The 21,670-nt window shown below is 41.9% G+C and overlaps 1 protein-coding gene across 6 annotated transcripts in view; it reads right to left on the bottom strand.

Moving 5' to 3' along the window:
- Positions 1-21,670, bottom strand: part of ARHGEF12 (Rho guanine nucleotide exchange factor 12) — a 187,322-nt gene that overhangs the window by 83,938 nt on the left and 81,714 nt on the right. For all 6 annotated transcript variants that reach the window (XM_075190668.1, XM_075190670.1, XM_075190671.1 and 3 more), the window contains 8 exons: positions 9,378-9,449; positions 8,793-8,885; positions 7,484-7,597; positions 7,111-7,209; positions 6,463-6,505; positions 5,459-5,564; positions 5,241-5,378; positions 2,584-2,616 (listed from right to left, as the gene is read on the bottom strand). In XM_075190668.1, coding sequence (XP_075046769.1) covers positions 2,584-2,616; positions 5,241-5,378; positions 5,459-5,564; positions 6,463-6,505; positions 7,111-7,209; positions 7,484-7,597; positions 8,793-8,885; positions 9,378-9,449 — 698 coding nt within the window. The remainder of the gene's footprint in view (positions 1-2,583; positions 2,617-5,240; positions 5,379-5,458; positions 5,565-6,462; positions 6,506-7,110; positions 7,210-7,483; positions 7,598-8,792; positions 8,886-9,377; positions 9,450-21,670) is intronic.

Raw genomic sequence — 21,670 nt, 5'->3', positions numbered from 1 at the left:
GACAGGAGGACACGTTACTCAAAAAGACAAATGAACAACCAATTTTGCACAATTGTTAGTGCATATATTTTATGATTTTATAGATTCAAAACCTCCTTTCATTTGATCTCTTGTGGCTTTCTTTGATGTTTTCTCCAGCACCTATCCCTCTATTTTGGTAATGTAGAACATGATAGGAACATAGTTATACTTTATTTAGAAACACCAAAGAAGAAATACATAAAAAACAACATCAAAGCTATGTTGATATAAGGTAATGAAGGAAAAAAATAGAGAGATACTTTTTGTAATCAGAAGGAAACATTGTTCTTCGAGCTAGGGTGATATACAGAGCTCCAAGACAGAAAGAGGAATGGGACAGAATTCTAATTAGAGGACATCACCAAAATGGCAATAAAAAGAAAAAAAACATTTCTGGGATATTGTCATCTGCCTGATGTGAACTGGAATGTGTCTACTGCAGATATTAGTAACTGGGAAGGGAGCCCACCTGCAAAGAAGTCATTCTTGACTTAATTCTTACAAGTGGTGACAAAGTATCAGAGATAAGTGTGGATGATGATTTGGGTTCCAGTGATCATTAAGTAGTATGGTTTAGTATAACGACAAAGGACACATACCACACAAAACAAAGGTGTTACATTTTAGGAGGGCTGACTTTGTATAGATTAAAAAAACATGCAAGTGAACCTTTGAGTGGAGGCATTTGAATATAGCACATGAGCAGTAGGAGAAATGACAAAGGGACCAGTTCTGAAAATATAGACCTTTGTTTCAGTTAGACAGGGAAAACAAAACGAGGAAAATGTAGTCAATCTGGTTCTAAAACAAGATATGAAGCACTGGAAAAGCAAAAAAGTCTGTTTAGGAAATATATGCAGTATGTAGATAAGTAGTATATGGTTAAGCAGGAGGCAAAGAAAGAAATCGAATGTTCACAGGCTTAGGCCGAGGAGAAAATGGCATTTTCACTAAATAAATGCAAGAAAACAAAAAGAGGGATATTAAGAATAAAGTCTTGTGAATGGTGACATGGGCATATCAGGTTATCTAAGTCAGTATCTGACAAAGTTTTGCCATAAGTCAGGAGCCAGTAATTTTGAAAGACAAATCTTGGGCCAGCCAGCATGGCACATAAGTACAGACTCTGTGTACATGCATGCCTCATTTATATTGGATCCGAACACATTTGTGCCGTCTCTTTGCTTATCTTATTCATGCAGTCAGTCTCTTTACTTGTTTTCATCCTCCCAATTTTATTGTCTGCTTTTCAACCCTATTTCCATCTCCCCTCCATTTTTAATTCCTGTGTTTTACCCCATACTAAAATTTTAACCCTCCCACACCTCATGGCTACATTTTTATTTCCTCGCTCTATTTTCATCCTGCTTCTCCCTGAACACACAGAAACTTATCACAAGGATGTCAGCAGATATAGTATCACCATATGAAGCAGTGCTTACCAGAGAATATTGAATCATTCACACTGGAGCTTACATTATATATACCACACAAATGGGTTAATTTTGTCAGACAGCTAATTAACCTTGTTCTTGTAATATGGAAAGAAACTCTTGCACGCAAAAGGGAGAACATACAAACTCTACACAACTAGTGCCACGGTATGGAACCGAACCCAAGGACCCAGTGATGTGCGGCAACAATGCTAACCACTGTTTCACCATGTTGCAAACAGAATGATGTGGTGATACCTATTTGTTATTGGCAAGACCACATGTATAATTAATTTGATCAGTTCTGGAGACCATATCTCCAGAAGAACTTAAATAAATTAGAGATCATGCAAAAAAAAAAAAAAAAAAAAAAAAAAAGCTATTATAATGGCACAAAGTTTTCCCATCAGAAAACATTCCAAAAATTATCTTAATATTTTATAGCTTGAGGCAAACAAAAATGGAGGTAGGGGTGACAGAAGCTTCAAAAAAATAAACTAAACAGCTTTAACGAAGCAGGAAGAAAGCATTCTACACAGGAAAAAAATTGTGCAACAGGACGACGTGCTTCTGGAGGTTAACAGTTCTACAGAAAATCTGAAGTAGGACTTTACCGAAAGGCGATTAGATGGATGGAATGGATTTAAAAAACAGAGGTGACTGGATGAATGGACTCTAGGACAAGATCATAGCAACTTATGCCAAAAGACTACAGGTGTGAAGGCTAAAACAAAAACACCACCAGAAATAGGTTAACGTGCAAAAAATATCTTTAGCTTGAAAGAATACAGAAACAGAATGGAATAATATACCAGATAGCTACACAGACTCAGAGTGTCAGAACTCTTTGTTTACCAACATAAAGAAAAATACTGTCCAAGCATAAACATTTTAAAATGCAACTTTAAGGACAACTATAAAAAATAATTGGGGACACTTTTTTTTAGTAGCAGTCAGCAAAAATATCAATATTTTGTCCGTGAACATCAGCCTTTCATGCTTGACACTTTCTGAGAAAGTAATTGGGAGCACTTTTTTTCTTTTGAAGCAGTCAGCAAAATGCATGTGTTGTCAAATAATCATACCATCTTTGTAATTTGTTATGCACAGATGAAGACAACAATCTTACCACTTTTCTTCCTCTGGTGGCTGTGATGATAGTCTGTAAGAAAGGAAGAAATACTAAGTAGTTTTACTAATTTAACTTGCATGTAAAAGCAGAGATACGTCTCAAAACAAAAGCACTTCCATATTGAAAGGTAAATGGCAAATGCAAATTCCAAAGTATTTTTTTTACAAAGAGGATATATAATTACTATAATGCATTTAACGGCAATAGTAGAAAGGGTACACTATGTGACCACCACCAATGTTTTCAAAGATGTTTGAAAATGTAATTTAATATTTTTAAAGAACAATTATGTAAAAAGAAAAAGGCATTAACTAAGAAAATAATTAGATCAGTTGGTTCAGAGGGTGTAGCATAATCTGCTGTTATGAATGCTGAGCCCACCCACCCAAAAAGCTGAAGAGCACCTATTCCAGGTAAGCCCCTTATTTATATTTGCTTTCACTTTTGTTAGTTATTCTTTTATTCAGTACTAATTCAGGGCCTGATGGGAGGAAATAGAGTAGCATCAAGTCTTATCAGTGTTTGTGGAGCAGGTGACAAACTTTATCTGTGAAGGGGCTTTCTGTGCACACTGTACTCCGCAGGCCAAAAGGCCGACTGCACAGTCTACTTAATGTTTTTTGGAATAATGAGGGTAATGAAAGACACTTGTCACAAAGGAGGATTCATAGGCCATGCAAGGGCTTACAGGAGTCAGACCACAGACAAGTGTGGATCTGGAGGATGTTTGGCCTGGGGGTCAGTGGGTTCTGTCAGTGATCTTGTAGATCTGACAGTGAGTCAGAAGAAATCGGAAAAGATCACAAACCATTTAACCCTGACGTTGTTAATGTCTTCCTCAAAATTATTAATAGAACCATGGGGACTGGAGATACACCAGCTCCTTCCTCTCTTTAAAATTCTCTTTTTGAGGATTATCAGCATAAAGGCAGAGTATTTCAAGTGCAGTGGGCTAATAAGGATCTTGTTCATAAGGAATAGAAACAGCCAGACATACTTCAGCCTAATCAAGAGACTTGATCACATTTACCCTTATGAAGATAAAGAGGATTCACGGTGGTGTTTACAAGTGATGCTACTGTAACTAGGAACCAGTATTCCATTAGAGGATGGAAGCCCCTTGAAAGATCCTATGGCTAGAAGAATGGAAAATGGTTTCAAGAAACTTCATATTTCTATGAATACTGATGCTCAAGTCTGACATGGCATCAGCCTTGGTCTCTGGGAGTCAAGAGTATAGCTTCATACCCTACATAAGACCGTACAAAAGAAAATTACCAGATTTTGAGTGTCTACTCAAAATCACTGATGCCATGAGAAGAGAGATTAACTGTCTATGTAAAGCTTAGACACAATTACTATTTCATCGAAAAGCATGGCTTCATCTGTTGTCACTAGGAGAGCTCTCTGGCTGTGTCGCTGGTTGGGGGACAGAGAGTCAGTGAATCAATTGGGCATCCTTCCTTTTGAAAGCATTTTTCTCTTCGGGTGATATCTGTATCTGCACTTAGTATTTTACTGGACACTAGATTAGCGTTGGAACATCTTATTTTTTCAAGCAGTAAAGAGAAATTGCTCCTCTTGTTGCACCTTTGGATTTCACTGTTGTCATGGATGCCTTGATGTCTAATCCTTTTGAGCCTTTACAGGTGGTCAGACTCAAGCATATCATACTTAAGGTGATATATCGGGTATCAATCACGTCTGCTTAACAAGAAGGGGAATTACATGCCCTATGGTGTAAGCAGCCATTTCTGAATATCTATACGAACAAGGTGGTGTTACAAACTAAACCTACCGAAGGTAGATTCCATTTTTCATATAAATCAGACAGAATTTCCCATCATTCTCAGGTGATAAATCAAGAGGTCATTCTTTCATCTCTCTGTCCACAAACAAACAACTAGAAGGACAGATTGCAGACACCGTATCATGTCATGGCAATTTGAGTTTACCTCTCCAGAACAAAGGAGTTCTGAAAAATGAATCAATTATTTGACCATCCTGTAGGACTCGACAAAGACACGCTTCCTCTAAACATACTCTAGCAAGAACAGAAAGGTCATTGTACAGGATTACAAGAAACAGACGTGAGGTGCAGGAAATTCTGAGAGGACATTCTTCAAGCGCTGATAAACTCAAAAGTACGTGCGACTCAAGCCTTAGCGGGTGATCACTGAAAAGTAGCAGGGTGGTCATAGATTCACACTTACCGGCCATTATATTCCGGATGTGACAACTTCTTTTCATATTCAGTTTGGAAGGAAAAAATTAATTCTGCACCATCATTGTTGATCTATGTATTGCTAATATTCCCACTCTTATGGTCTGTTTATATTTTCCAGAAACAGCTTGGGAAGTTTCTCAAAGACACCAGGTGAAAGAGGAGTCACACTAAATACCTTCGGGGACATTTCTTTTTCCTGTCTTACTCAGCTGACAAGGAAGTTAAGCCATTGGTTGTAGCTCAAGAAAGTTAAGCCATGGAATTATCACAAGGAAATTAAATTAAACTGTAATAATTATCTTGCGTTCACGCTCTCTTGCGCTCTCTCACAAAATAGAAAGTGAGCATAAAATTAACAGTGTATAATGTGTGTGACATGCTGCAGGAAATCAATGTGATGATCAAACTATTGCATAGTTTCACTTACAAAACCTCTTCAATTTTCTGCAAGATAGGCTCTGCGCAGGTTCTCTCTTTTTCAAGTGTGCTGCGTTCTCGGGAACGTTCTGCGTCCAACTTGGTCAGCTCACTTTCTGCCAGGGTCAAACCCATATTCCGCTTCTGCCTGGAAGGCAAAGGATGTTTAGGACAGAGTTTATTTATTTTTTTCATCTGAGGTCAATAAAAATACATACACACGTTTACCTAAAGTCCTCTAAAAGTTTCTGTACATCTGGATATATTTTCTCCTGCATGGTGTGAATATATTGTCGAAGTAAATCCTCTGGTATTAATTCTGGTCGCCTTTTTTCTATAGTAACATAAAATGACAAAAAGATAAAACATAACTATATGGGCTATATTTCGTTAAAAATGACACAAATATAGGCTGAATTTTATGGTACAGTACAATTCATCTGTGTAGTTTAGCTCTAAATACCCCAGCTGTGCACCACTATTTTATGTGATCATCCTTCAAGGTTAATGTATGCTACTTTATTCTGATAATCAATTCAAACCCCCAACTCTGACAAAAAGAGCAACCAAGGCAATGAGAAACATATCAGCAAGTATCATAAATCTACATCTGTAATTATGAATACAAATTTTTGTATTTAGATCAGGTGGGAATATTTTCATTTTGTTTGCACTCTATGGAGAAAATAGAGGATGGAAATATATGCTTCACCAATGGATCTAATAGCAATAGTGGCAGGGGATAATAGTGCCAATATGGTTATCTCAGGTGACATCACATGTTCACAGAAACTCCCAACATTCTCAGGTGATTAATGCAAAAGCACTTAGCACTTCACATTCAGTTGTAGGCTGACAATCTAAATGAATAGATTCTTCTCCCTTCAGCCAACAATGGTGATGTAACAGCCACCATGTATAAACTAGAAGTTAGAGTTATGCTGCAATTTAAAGTTACATATATTTTTTGGTTCTGGTTTTTTTTGACGAATAAGGTTTAAGGAGAAATTAACACCCTTCCCTGCAAGGTCCAACCATTTTACTTAAATGTAGAAAAAACAGCAAAATATCTTCAATAGTAAATATCTTAGAAAAATGTCCATAACAAGGCAGATCTACTTTTAAAAAGGAGCCAAGAGCATCTGAGTAACTAATTTACCATGTTTCCAATTTTCTGAAACTTGAAATACTTCCTTAAGGTTTAAAGTCATGTTTTTCACAGACCAACTTACCCAAGTCCAGCGCAAGCTCTTCTGGGACAGAAACACGAAAGTGCTGTAACAAACAGAGTCAGAGTTTCACTATCTACCACACACAAAATATAGAAAACGAAAACACTGCATATACATTCATCTTTCTGGAAATAAGAGAGATGTGGTAATTTGGCACAACTGCCTCATATCTGTATCTGTTGCCAATTTGACCACACAAGCAGAGGCTTGTGTGACCACTAACCTGATAACTGCATGCAGGCCACTGCCTAAATTCATTTGGGCCATAATAATGGTGGTTAGCTGATGACTGCAAACACAAGCCACTGCAATCATCGGTCTCTTTGCCTTAACTGTTAAGATTTTGTAGTTTGATTGGACTGGAAAATCATTTTCAGGTCACACATACTCATATGCACCTATTTTAGACCATTTTTGACCAGATTAACGTCTGTGGTGTGAAGTCTGATATTTTCTCTAGCATGGCAGCTTGTAACAAAAACCTTGTCAGTAGTTTTATGGCACACAGCTTTCCTGAGATAGTATATAACCTTGTTTAATTAACTTTTGGAACTGGACTATGAGCATATGATTATACCAGTTTACGCAACTAAAAAAACTTGGGTAAAAGAGGGCAATAAATAATAATAAGATGTATCTCACTCTTACCGCTGTTCGCTCTAGGAAGAACTGGTAGAATTCTAGAAACACTCTGCGTGTCTCTTTTGTGTTAGTTTGCTGACAGAGATCGCCATATAAGTAGCAGAGCTAAGGAGAAAGAACAGAGGATCATGACAGACAGTGCTTAAATTCTGAGAACATTCTAAAAAGACCGAGCTATTTAATAAAATGGTGCAGAGTAAAGATGTGCTGTAAACCATAGTAAACAAATCAGACATAAGCAATCTAGTCTAGTCACATCAATGAAAGCTAATATTTTAGTGAGTGCTACAGAAAACAGTACAGTAAAGCCTTTTGCGTCAGTTTTTTTTTTTTTTTTTTTAAATAAGCACCTTGGAGAGTCAGGTGTTACTTTACCTACCAAGGGTGCAGGGTCAAATTGTGACACTACATGGAATATAAAGACGGCAAGGTGAGCAGGGTGATACTTTAAGAGATCCATAGTCTGGAAGCAGCTACACTGATCAGTCACTGGCTGAAAGAAAGAAAGGAAACTCCGTGAGCCTGATTGCACTCAACAATGCCCAATTATTTTATTTATTAATGTAAATAACAAATAGGAGAACATGAACAACAAAAATGCACAAAGATATAATATAAATTTCAAATTAAGCATTTTAAACACTTTTACAATGCTAAAGGGTTGGATCTGTAATTCTAAAGGTTAAATACAAATACATCAAACTACTCAAATTTGTTTAGAGCTGTGAAAGTTTATGAATGTGTTTTCCCTTACAAGTATAGTAAATCTGTTTTTTTATTAATTGTGTCTTATACAGGTGAATGAAGGTTAAGTAGGTTATCAACTCTGAATGGGTTTGAAACCAACGATTCTATCACTTGGAAAATAATAATCTGGACACCCATGTGACCTCATACTGTCTCTTAGGTGGTAAATACATTAAATTGTTATAGAAACTTTTACCCGCCATATTAGATTGCATCAAAGAGTTTAAATCAATGGAAAAAAAGCATTGTGAAAAATATTTCTAGTAGAAGAAAAAAGAGGTAGCATCCCAGGAAAAGCAAAACACATGGGAGCCCTCATTGTTCTGCAATCTATATCCACTTTCTTTCAGACTTTTGGTCGTTTCCAGACCAGGCAACACATTCTTTGTCACTCACTAGGTGACCCCCCAATGTATTCTGTGAGAGAATTAGCATACCTCAATAAGATTTATAGGGGAGCTGTGACAGAGGAAACAGTGATTATGGAGAAGTAGAGAAACAATGGCAACTACAATGAAAGGTAATCTCTGAAATCTGGCTAACTAAAACCACCAAAGAAAATAGGTAAAGTACTATAACTGGAATCCTTTTATTCATTCATCCTTAATACAAACATCTATTAGCCATTACAGTACAGGGGGGAAAAAAAGTTGTTACCTTTTTATTAATAAGTCGTTCGCATCCATAGACAAACAATTGGATGCAATTTTTAGCTATATCAAAATTGTGAACATTGCTTACTATATTTTGTATGAAATCATGCTCATCTGAAAAGCCAATTCTAGTACTATTTGTTTTTTGTATTTTTTTTTCCTATTCTATTTTGGCGGCCATAGAGAGTAATCACACTGAAACACATTTAATGCTTCCAAAACTAATCTACAATATCAGAAAGCAAATTAGTACTGTACTTAGTTTTAAGCGCTCTTCCTAAATCATACCTGTTCTGGTTCAGCATCAAATTCCTCATCCTCTGCACCAATAATGACTTGTGCAAAGCGAGTGGATGGACTTCCCATGCTGGACTGAGAATCCTAAGAAAAGGGACAAAGTGAAAGCAAATATATAAATAGAATAAATAAAGATGTAACATCAGTTATGCCACAGAAACCAGGTTTATTGTATTAGTCAGCAACTCTTATACTAGATGTATATGTACACAGAAAGTTTGTCAACATTACTTTGTAGATCCCTTGTTCCTCTGTAAAACAAGGGTTTGCACATGTCATATGTGGTCTTCAGAGTTATTGATTGGTAATATATATATTATAGAAGTATAATAAAACCATTCATATTTTGGCACTGATTACACTACTGAAGTTTATCAATGACACCTCACTATGCACTGGCCAAGAAATCAACAGTGTTGGTTGTACTTATATTAAAAATAAATGGGGTATATTGTCCTGATGACCTTTTTCTGAGGTATGACATGTTATCCAATACACAATATACTATATTACTTTAACAAACCATCTTCCTCAAATAAAGTTAGAATTACAGGTAAGGAGAACTTGTATACATACTGTATCCAAATATTCGCTCTTTTCAGGACTTTCATCCAGTAAACACTTTTCTCGCTGTCCACTACATGGGCTCTGTGGAGACAAAAGTGAGCAACTCACTATGTACAAGAACACTACGTAGAAGTAGTAACAAACAGTAAATCAAATTGATTACTAAACAAGGATTATTATACTTACGAAACATCTGTTTTTCCCTAGTCCATTGGGGGATATCGGGGACATTGGGGTATAATGGTAGTGAAGGTAGGCGTGTGGGACTTTAAGAAAGCTGTTAGATAGCCCTACCTCCTTCCCTCCATACATCCCCTTTCTGCTAGGCACCAGTTTATATTAAATCCGGCTCTTCCTGCCGAGACAGTCCATCCGCATTGCTGTGAGCCTTTCCTTGCTTGTGAATTATGTGAAAGTCATAAATTTGAAAGGCAAGGCTCCAGCACAACAATCTGCCATTTTCCACTGAGGTGTGTTGTAGCCACTTTAAAGGGTTATGATCAGTCACCACAGTAAAATGTCATCCATACAAATAAGGTTGAAGTTTTTTCAATGCCCAAACATTTCTTCTCAATTGTGGCATACCCCACCTCCCGGTTTAGCAGCTTTCTGCTCAAATAGGCCACAGGGTGCTCCTGCCCATCTAGACCCACCTGGCTAAGCACTGCTCCCAGTCCATACTGAGACACATCAGTTTGCACAATAAAGTCCTTGTCATAATTGGACGCCAACAGTATTGGAGCATGAATCAGGGCTTCCTTTAATGACTGAAATGCCAGCTCACAAGCGGGTGTCCAGTCAACTACTTTGGGGAGTTTATTCCTAGTAAGATCTGTCAGGGGCTTCGCTACAATGCTAAAGTCTGTGACGAAACATCTGTAGTAGCCTGAGGTCCATAAGAAGGCCAGTACTTGTCTTTGGGTTGTGGGCCGGGGTCAGTCTCGGACTGCCTCTACCTAAGCTGGTTCTGGCTTAACCTTACCTCCTCCCACACGATGACCCAGGTACTGCACCTGTGACATCCCCATTTGACACTTGTCTGCTCTGATGGTTAGACCTGCCCACTGAAATTGTCATTACGCCTGAGCAAAGCCTTTACACCCTTCCAGCAGTTAGTGAACCACACACTGGAAGATGGCTGGCGCATTCGTCATCCCAAATGGCATGGACTTAAATTCGAACAGGCCAAATGTGGTGACGAATGCCGACCATTCCGGAGTCTCAGCGGTGAGCGATATCTGCCAACAGCCCTTGCTTAAGTCAAAGGTGGAAATATACTTTGCTCCAGCCAATTCGTCTAAGAGTGGCAATTTGGGGCAGGGGATAGGCATCAGACAAGGTCACCTCGTTCAACCGGCAGTAGTCTACGCAAAACCGCGTTGCCTTGTCCTTCTTGGGAACCAATACAACGGAGAATGCCCATGGACTATGCGATGGCTGGATCACCCCTAGCTCAAGCATCTTCTGTACCTTCTTGTATTTTCCTTGGCCTCTGGTGAGACCCGATAATCGGATTGCCTAACTGGCCTATGCTCACTAGTGTTCACATGGTGCATCGCCAAGGAAGTCCGACCGCGTTTCCTACTGAACTGAGTGGCAAAGGGCCACAACAGTTCCTCAAGCTGTTGCCTCTGACGGGCACTCAATTGCTCACCCCAGCCCACTTCCTCTACACCACCTTCTCTTCTGGCATCTGCGAGGTGGTCAGGTCACTTCCTGGATCTTCAAACGGTAAGCAGCAAACCGCCGCTACCAACTCCACACGCTCGTGGTACACCTTCAACATATTTATGTGATAGGTCCGTTGCCGCCTAACGTCGCTATCAAATGACACCACATAATGATCTGTGATGTCACTCTGGCGTTTTGAGACTGTATAAAGGTCCAGCCAAGGCAGCCTGGAGCTTGTTCTGGCACGTGGGCATCAGAACAAGGACCTTCTGTCCTACCTCAAATACTCTGGCACGCGCGCCCTGATCATACCAAGTCTTCTGTGTGGCTGCGCTTCCGCTAGGTTAACCTGCGCGAGCCCCATGAGATTTTCTAACCGATCTCTAAGCTTCAACACATACTCCACCACAGAGACATCCTGGGTGGGTAGCTCCCCTTCCCAAGACTCCCGGAACAGGTCGAGAGGCACACGGACTGTGCGCCCATATAGTGGTTCAAAGGGGGAGAAACCGGTAGACTCCTACGGCACCTTCCGATAAGCAAACAGGAGGTGCGGCAGGTAGCTTTCCCAGTCTCGCCTTCCGTAGTTACAAATGCCGTAGCATGTGCTTCAGAGTGCCATTGAACCGCTCGCACAGTCCATTAGTCTGGGGGTGGTAGGGGGCAGTACGAGGTTGCCGCACTCCGCACTTTGCCCAGAGACACTGGACCAGATCACTCGTGAACTGTGTCCCTTGATCAGTTGAGTTCCCTAGTGAGATCCTTACTGTGCTAAATACGCCTAGCAGCGCGTCCGCTACCTTTTCCGCAGTTATGAAGGACAGAGCTAGAGCCTCTGGATACCGGATAACGTAGTCCACTACTGTGAGGATGTACCACTTCCCCGATCTACTGGGCACAGGCAAGGGACCTACTTTGTCTTCAGCTCACTGAAAAGGTTCCCCAACTATTGGCAAGGACCTGAGGGTAGCACGAGCACTGCAGCACCCAAGACGCTGACACACATTACAGGACTTACCGTAGGCCTGACATTCCCGGCCAGAAAAAGTTCTGTGTCAGGCGCTTCAGTGTTGGGTCTCTTCCCTGGTATACCGTCATAGGGATTTCATGGGCAACTGACATTAGTTGCGCGAGAAAGCCCCGTGGTACCACCAGTTGAACTTGTTCCCGGACTGGTCTATCCCCATCTACCTTCCTAGCTAAATGGTACAAGAACCCTTTACGCCAGGTCACACTCCCCACCTCCATCACTGGAAGGCTGGAGCATCACCGGGCACCCCCACAAGATCAGGTTGGCAAGATTCAACATCCTCTGCGTTGCTAAAGGATATAGTCTTTCCAGAGGCAAAGGGCTGGCTGTTTCCTGAGGAAATAGCAGATGTGGTCTATTCCTCTGGGCTGGCTGAAGCTGTGGTTGCAGGTGATGGCTGTTGTCTAGCAGCTATGGTCTTTTCCTCCGGGCTGGGTTGTGCAGGTGTAGATCCTGAAGACTGTATTTCAGCAGCTTGGATCTGGGTAATCAAGTTGAGAAATGTGGTCACAATTCCACCCCCAACATCGCTGCCTAAGATCATGTCAGTTGGGAGGCCATCCATAATGGAAACATCTTGCAACTCCTGGCCATCTCCTCAGTCCAGATACACCCGCAACAGCCACTTCCTTCTCCAGTCCATCTACTACAGTAACTTTGGCAGTACGATCCTGCAATACTGCAGCAGGATCAATCAGATGGGGACTCACTACAGTGATTGAGGCCCCTGACTCTCTAAGTCCTTCTCCCTGCAGGTGTCCTACTTGGACCGACTGCAGGTTTCTCCACATGTTTTTGGGGGGTCTTTTGGACACACAGGTGACTCTTCCATCCAAGTCACCTTCAGACACGCCACACTCTGTAGGGCTGACAGGGGTGAAAACAGTCTATAATGCTCACCTTCGCCAGTTAAGCATGTCAGCCGGGCCCCAGCACTCGGATTAGGGGCACAAGTCTGGGGTGCGGGAGCTGTGGAACAGTACATCCTTAAATGACCAGTTTTCATGCAGTTGTAGCACTTCTTCTCCAGCCTAGGCTCTGGTGTTCCCTGATAACGCCCAGGGATGGGGCAGGGTGGGGGCTGGCGAATGGTACCCGAAGGGTTAGACACTTGCTTTTTGGGGTGAGTAAAAGAGAGGAGTCCCCCTGATTGTGTCCCTCCTGGCGCTTCTGCCAGTGTGGCCTCACTGCCACATACTGATCCGCCAGCAGGACCGCTTTTTCCAGGGTTGCTGGGCTATGAGTTAATACCCACTCCTTCACCTCTGGCGTGCACCTGCAGTGAAATTTCTCTCTGCAAATTAAGTCCACTAATTCTTCCCAGGACCAGATCCATTATCCATATTATTGTCAACTGCTGCAACTAACTGGCAAATTCCTCATGGCTGATATGGGTGCTTTTAGCCAAGTCCCGAAACTTCTGCCAGTAGGTCTCCAGGGTAATAGCATAGCGCTTAAGGAAAGCACGTTTTACCACGTCGCAGTCCGCACAGTCCTCTGGGGCCACTCTGCGATAAGCTTCCACTGCATGACCTTGTAGTGTGGGAACCAGGGGCCTGATTCATTAAGGATCTTAACTTAAGAAACTTCTTATTTCAGTCTCCTGGACAAAACCATGTTATAATGCAAGGGGTGCAAATTAGTATTCTGTTTTACACATAAGTTAAATACTGACTGTTTTTTCATGTAGCACACAAATATCAACTTTAAATTTCAGTGTACAAATAAGCTATCAAATATTTGTGTGCTACATGAAAAAAACAGTCTGTATTTAACTTATGTGCAAAACAAAATACTTATTTGCATCCCTTGCATTGTAACATGGTTTTGTCCAGGAGACTGAAATAAGAAGTTTCTTAAGTTAAGATCTTTAATGAATCAGGCTCCAGATACTTAACCCACTCCGATTTTTACAACTCATGGAGGCTACAAGACATTTCGAACACCTGCAAACGTCCATCAATATCTCCAACAATGTCATCAAATTTGCTAAAGTGAAGAGACCCCAATCTGTGCGCAGCAGGCGACTGTTCACGGGTCGCTGCAGGTGGCGGTGCCCACCGATTGCCCACAACTTGGAAAGCAACCGCTTCGCCTCAGTTGTTTTGTATCCCAGGAACCCCCAGCTGCTGCATTACTACAGAACAGTTACCCTCATCACGCTGTTGAACTTGCGCCACTGGTTCACTCCGTAGGGGGTGACTGTCACGCGGAACAGGTGCTGTGTTCTGGGATGTTACTGCAGGTACCTCTAGGTTTGAACTTAACGTCTCCTCCTGGTCACTGTCAGCCTCCTCCTCTGTTGACCCGTACTGCGTCTCCCAGGCTCTAAGCGCCTTTTTGATTTCAGTCCTTGTCACTGTGTAAGAAATTTCGAACTTCTTTGCTTGGCACAGTATCTCAAGGTCTGCCTTAGAGATTTTACTGTATTTAGACATCCTGTGCGTTCTCCTGACTGCAGTTAGCTTTCTGGGACCCCCAGGAGGCGCTGCACCTCCCGGACCAATTTAATTCCAGGAGGCTGGTTGTTAAGTTCCTCCGGCAGCTAGCTTCAGTGGCTGTCGGAGGGTGAAGGGGATCCATGGCTGCCTTTGCAGCCCCAGCACAAGGTAAGCACTTTTTAATTATTATACATATACGAGGTATGTCTATTAAATAACGAGACTGTGATTCCACCTAGTAAGCAAAGAAGTCAGAACCAGTTCTAAATGCATACGTAGTAACCTTGAACCTGTATGACATGTTGCAACACTATGACGTTCAGTTGTTTGCGATTCGCCGTTTAGTTTGGTTGTGTTTTCTGTAGAGTGCCGAAAAAAGAGGATTTTTACTCACCGTAAAATCAGTTTCTCTTACTACACTGGGGGACACTGCGTTACCTTGGGGTATAGTAGGTGGGACTGGAGTTAGGCACTTATAAACTTGTTTGTTCCCCTGACTCCTCCCCCACTATGCCCCTCCTCTGTAGCTGACTTCAGTTTTGTATAACCAAGCCAGGAAGAGAGAAGAAGCAATTTAGAAAGCAACACCAAAGATAGCACCACTTTCAGAGCAAGAGAGGGCTCGCAGTGTCCCCCAGTGTAGTAAGAGAAACTGATTTTACGGTGAGTAAAAATCCTCTTTTCTCTGTCCTACCACTGGGGGACACTGCGTTACCTTGGGGAGCTACCAAAGCTGTGTCCAAGGGCGGGAATGCTCTGGAACGGCTGTGCGCAATATTTTGTGGCCAAAACCCTGCATTTGTGAATGCAAAGGCATGCAACAAAGAAAACAACATGCAGCAGAAACAGACGCTGCCACTCTGTACAACTGCGCCATTGAATGACGCTGTTGTGACGTCCAAAAAGCTGCAACCCTTCTGGAGAGTGCACTGTAAAAGTCACTGGATCCTGCAGAAGGGTACAGACAGAATGTTGGTCGTCATGCAGTGGCAAGAGACCACCTAGACCCTGCCCCGCCCCTACACTCTTTAGCGCTAGAGAGGCTAACGGGCATAAAATTCCTAAACAGAAACTGTGTGAACAAAAGCACAAACAATCTCCCATTGGAGAAACGTTACACACAAAGAAGAGGCACAAGAATGATATACCGCAATCTCTGTGTTAGTGGAATGCAGGCACTAAATGTCAGAACCAATAATGCCTCGTACAACGCGCCACTAATTTTTTGGAAAATAAAATGAGGAAGAGCCATACACACTCTCGGCCCGGATCCCCTACGAGATGTGATAGTCAAGGGAGCAGCCTGCATTGAGCCAACAACTCAATCCACTCAGTGATATCCAAAAGATCACCATATACACTGATTCAACAGCTTAAGCCAATCAGCTATATCTAAGGAAGTACTGATACAGTGCTTAAACCATTCAGAGATATACCAGGGAGTACTCATACAATGAGCTAAATGGCTTAACAAACTCAGCGATATCTGAGGAAGCACTCATATAGAGAACTGACAAAGTAAGGCCGTCATATATACAAGAGAGCACTCATACCATGAGTTAACAGCTTAAAAAATTCAGAGAGTGACCGGAGGCCGAAGCAAGGCCCCTGATGACGAGAATTAGACTCCCTGGAAATATGCGACCAACCAAAGGTGGGGCTAAGCCTGAAGAAACCCCCCTTAAGCAAGACAACCTTCCGGTGAGCTAACCGGAGAGCCACGGAAAGTGCCACTGAAGGGAGTAAGGCGGACACCTGAATCGGAGCCAGCTAGAAAAGAAAACCCTTTAAAGATTCCTGAGTGGGACGTGTAAAACTCAAGGATTTTACACCAACCGAATATATTTCCAAGCCCAAAGAAACAGCTGAAGAAGCAGCTCTACAGCTGTATTTGAGGTAGCAACCATTTCCCTGTAAGGGCTCTCAGGCCATAAATGTTGGGCGTCCGACGCCACAGCGTCAAACTAGATGATGGAAATCAAAAAGGGCCGAACAGCAATATGAGGCCGCTCTGGGACCGGAAAAAAGAGGGACGTCAACGCTAGTCCCCTAAACCAGGAGAACACTGCTTTGCGAGACACACGGCGGACCACCAGACTAGCTGGGATGCGCCCCCTCCTAGAAACTCTTAAACACCCATGAAGAAATGGGACCTGTAAATAACATGTACACTCCCTAAGTTCTAGGGAGACCCGACTTGGCTATGGACAAATCCACTTGAGAATCATTAGATTGAGAACTGACAGACAAAACAGGTTAACATGTCAAAAGAACCTGGGCTCCCTCTCGGAGAGCCCTATGACCTACCCAGGAAAGCACAAAGGAATTAATCCTGGAGTGACCCACTTTATCTGGTAAATGACTGATTGCTAAGGCATTCGGCACTCAATAATAATACGTTGGACTCACTTGGCCCATAGTATGTCACAAAGCACACCCCTCCGACCATACACAGGTCGACCCCTATCCTGCAATTAGGATATGGGTATTCCATAAATGCTACAAATATAAAACAGCCCTGCATTATGAGACCGAATCTCTACAGGTTTCCTGACCCCCTGCACAAGAAGGACAACTGACCCACTCAAAAATCAGTGTGGCTAAGCACCACCCGAAAGGTAAACCAGTGGATAAGGGCAGAGGGATGCTATGCACGTCCAAAACAAGGAAGACAGCTTCCCTTGATGAGAATCTCCCTGTTGAGACATGGGAGATGTTCCGATGAGGAGAGCCAATGATTCACTAGAACCTTGGTATCCTATTTTATAAAACAAACTCATGTTACTGAAAGGAAATTCTGCCAGGAACATTTTGGCACTGAGTAGAAGAGAGACAAGCGTGTTCTTCGGTAGGAAGATACGGAATGTTCCATTCTAGAAGATGAGGCAGAAGCCAACACCTCTGGTGTGGTAGAATAAGCGAAGACCTGGGAAGGTCTAAAGTGACCACCTGCGAACTCAATAATGCAACCCTGCTGCTTGCTGAGAGTCTGCAAGTATAATATTCTGGCTGAAAACGTCTAGCTATAAGCTAAGCGTTGGTTGTAATAAAAAACTTCCATGTACGGGGGATGCCCCCCAGACCTATGGATGTTTACCTGACAGCCACTGTAAATAAACTATAAAGTACCCCTGTAAGGCTAGGCCTGACCCGGAATGTGCTACCCTGACCTTAGATCAACAGAAAAGATGAACGTATTGAACACGTAAACATCATGGCCTGGTGTCGCTGACATAAAAATAAAAGAAAGCACATCCACCGCCAGAAGCCTTTGAATACTCGTTTGTAATAGTGCCAATTGAGAGTTCCAATATTGGAACGTAGTCCTGTAAGCCTGTGACAAACTAGTGTTATCATAGCTGGATGGCTATATTACTACCAGCTATGACTCCGCTGGGTGAATACAAATCACCCCAGTAACCCTTAATGTAAATAAAGGTTAGGGAACTATTCTGTCAGAGAACCACTCTACCAGCTCCTGCTCTGTGTAGGAAAAACCTCTTTAGTCAGCTCCCGCCAGGGATAGCAGAATAAGAGAACTGAACAACCACAGGGTCGTCACCAGCCTGGATTACTTCCCTTGTATTCACTCTGACAGGAAAGGGAGGGAAGATGAAAATCTGGCCAGTCTATTACCGTTTCCCTGGTTTTTGTCAAAAGACAGACACCGAGAGAAATATATGAGGAAACACATTTTCCCAATAGGGTGGCACTAAGGCTTAGATTGGCAAATGAAATAAAGACTGGTGTTTTGCCAATGCTAAAACTGTGTAAAGTTTAAGCCGGAATAATCCACCTCGTGTGTGTGAAACCAGAGGGAATAATGTTCTTGTTAGTAAAACCAAGATCGAAATAGACATCCTCTAGTGAGAATCCTGATTCTGACTGTGACAACAGTGAGAAATAAAAACCTGCCCATCTGTGGAAGATGGTGAACAACAGCGTCTCTGTTCAGATGGTTTTTCACCTGAATAGCGGAATGCCGCTTCTGTGTTAGCGGACAGATATAAGCTGTATAGGGGCTTAACCAACACAGTGTAAACATGTGTAGAAGCATGAAAAAGGGTATACTCACGTACCATTTTCGGACTTTAAAATCACCTTAATGCGCTCGACCACCCGAGGCGACAGTAATTTAGGCCAGACCTGTTTCTGCAAAACTGCTGACACCGAAATGGGAACACCCTGTTTGTAGACCTTAGGCCATTGATGCTGCCGTAGATTTAGCCCAGCTTGACATCCGCAGAACTGCAGTCACCAAAGTGGATGCACCTTGTTCGCCAAGCTAAGTCTCATAAGCTGCACCGAGAACATCCGGGCTAAGCTGTAGAAAAGGTGATATTAAAATATCCATTTTGTAAAGACATAATGCAACTCAGGTGTACCAACGAGGTACTCTGACACCTAAGACAACGGTAAGCAAAGGGTCAGGAAATATAAATGAATCTCGTCATTTGTACATAATTATTGTCAGTACAGACGGAAATCTATTGGGGGAGTTTTTCCAGCCAAAACGCAATGGAATTATAGGCGAGACCAAATACATCTGTATGATATGTTCTGGGCACCTTAATTATATACACATTGAAACATGCAAATGCTGATTCTTACCTTGGTAAAGCATACACCATAATATATATTCTTTTAACTAAATACATTGTGTGGTACATTAAACCTATACACACACATTATATATAATATATATATATATATATATATATATATATATATATATATATATATATATATATATATATACACACATACACACAAACAAACACACATTCTGGATAGGCTGGTCAAAAGATAATCCAGACGTACATAGAGCACCTGTATATCCTAGTACAGACATAACAAACAATGTCTATTAAACTTGGGAACTCTGCTGCAGACACAGTGAAAATTAAAGGCACAAGTTGCAATAACAAGCCCTTTATATATATTAGAGGTTCAATGCAGCATAGAAACTCCTCTAGGATATATACCAGGAAGTTTCTAGGAATTAGACACCAAGTGATAAAAACAGTCCTAGTCTATATTCAAAAAGACTGAACAAGTTAACTTTTGTTTAGCAAACAAATTAAAAACAATACAGAGGTACCGGCAGCTTTGAAGGCAAAGGGGTTTCAGCGTGCAGCCCGATGTCTCTGTCTGGCACAGCCTCCAGGCATGGGCGCCGTCTGTGTTTAGTAGCTGAAAGGGGGAGGGAGTTCAGACTTCCATCCGTCCCCAAGATGGCCGCCTCCACGCGCCGCCGAACTGCACATACAAAGTATGTCAGTCAGCTTTAACAAAGCATCCACCGTCAATTTTAAAGTGCCCAGGCCGCGGGGAGCATGACTGCGCTAATCGCCTTTAGTGCAGTGCGATTGCGTCTCTGTCCCCCCGGAGAAGGAAGGAGACGGGGAACCTTGCCGGCATGTCCGCGGGGGGAGGAGAGGCTATTGTAGCTTCACTCCCGCCCGATAAATAATTAAGGGCCCAGGCCTATCTATATGGCCGTTAAATATATATATATATATATATATATATATATATATAATATATATATATTATATATATATACACTATAGCCACTCCCGTGGCTGCTGCGATATGCTGCCCTTATGGCAGACTTACAATAAGAGTGCCAACTGCTCATTTCTAGGGGGAGACTGTCGGCAATGGTGCAAGTAAGAGGCAGGCTGCTTCTTACCTTGCGCGGGGACCCGGGTGAAGTAAACCTGACAGGCTGTTCACCCACTCTGGGACTTAGGCTGGATCCCCACGCTGCACCTGCAAAAAGGAATAAAATAAAAACATGAAACCTAAAACTAAACTAAGTATAGGCAGGAGCCTATACAGAAGTGACCTTTCTCCAGAAGGCACTTACAACAGCTGAAGTCAGCTACAGAGGAGGGGCAAAGTGGGGGAGGAGTCAGGGGAACAAACAAGTTTATAAGTGCCTAACTCCAGTCCCACCTACTATACCCCAAGGTAACGCAGTGTCCCCCAGTGGTAGGACAGAGAAAATGCTAAGTTTAATAGTTTAACAACGTGTCAATTTGACATTTTTAGTAAAATTGCACAAAACTCCAACAGAATGTTTTCAAATGCTTACTACGGCCTATGGGAAGGACTGTGTCTCGTGCGCGTGTGTTTGAGTGACACAAAAGATTTAGCGAGGGACGTGAGAATGTCGAAGATGATGAACACCCTGGATGATCTTGCACTTCAGGAACCGAAGAAAATGTAGAAAAAAAATCAGTCAGATTGTTCGAAAAGACCGCCGACTCAGTGTTCGAATGATAGCTGAATCCGTGAACATTGACAAAGACACCGTATGGAAAATTTTGCGTGAGGATCTTAACATGACAAAAGTTTGTGCAAAGATGGTCCTAAGGGTTCTCACACCAGAGCAAAAAGAACATTGCAAGGAATGATGTGTTGACATTCTGCAGCAACTTGACACAGATCCAAACCGGTTTCATAAAGTAATCACTTTTAATGAGACCTGGATCTTTCAGTACGATCCTGAAACCAAAAGACAGTCAATGCACTGGAAAACACAGTCATCACCAAGAATGAATAACGCTTGTTAAAGAGAGTCAAAATTCAAAACAATGCTCATGGTTTTTTTCCCCATTATCAAGGGTGTAATTTTGGGTTCCAGAAGGCACAACAGTTAATCAGCATTATTATAAGGAAGTTTTGAAAAAACTAAGAGAAAGATTCAGAAAGAAACGGCCGCAACTGTGGAAAATGGTTTCTTTCTTCGCCAGGACAATACGCCTGCTCACACAGCAGTTTCTGTGAAGCAGTTTGTGACCGACAAACACATTACTACACTTGAACATCCTCCATATTTGCCCGATTTGGCACCTTGCGCTTTTTATCTTTTCCTAAAAGTTAAATCAGTGCTTAAAAGGGACACATTTTGAGTCAGTTGTTGTTGTAAAGAAGAAAACGGCAGATATGTTGAAACAAGTGGCAGAAACTGATCTGCTCCATGCCTTTGACCAGTGGAAAACAAGACTACAGCAATGTATTAGTGCAAATGAGAAGTATATTGAAGGGGACAAACATTAAATTTGTAATACCAATAAATAAAGGTGAGTTATTTAATCAGTCTTGTTATTTAATAGACCTACATCGTATACATTGCACTTTTACACTTATAA

The sequence above is a fragment of the Mixophyes fleayi genome, chromosome 11 (genome assembly GCF_038048845.1).
Source record: "Mixophyes fleayi isolate aMixFle1 chromosome 11, aMixFle1.hap1, whole genome shotgun sequence".
Classification (NCBI taxonomy): Eukaryota; Metazoa; Chordata; class Amphibia; order Anura; family Limnodynastidae; genus Mixophyes; species Mixophyes fleayi.
This window is presented reverse-complemented; position numbering and strand designations above follow the sequence as displayed.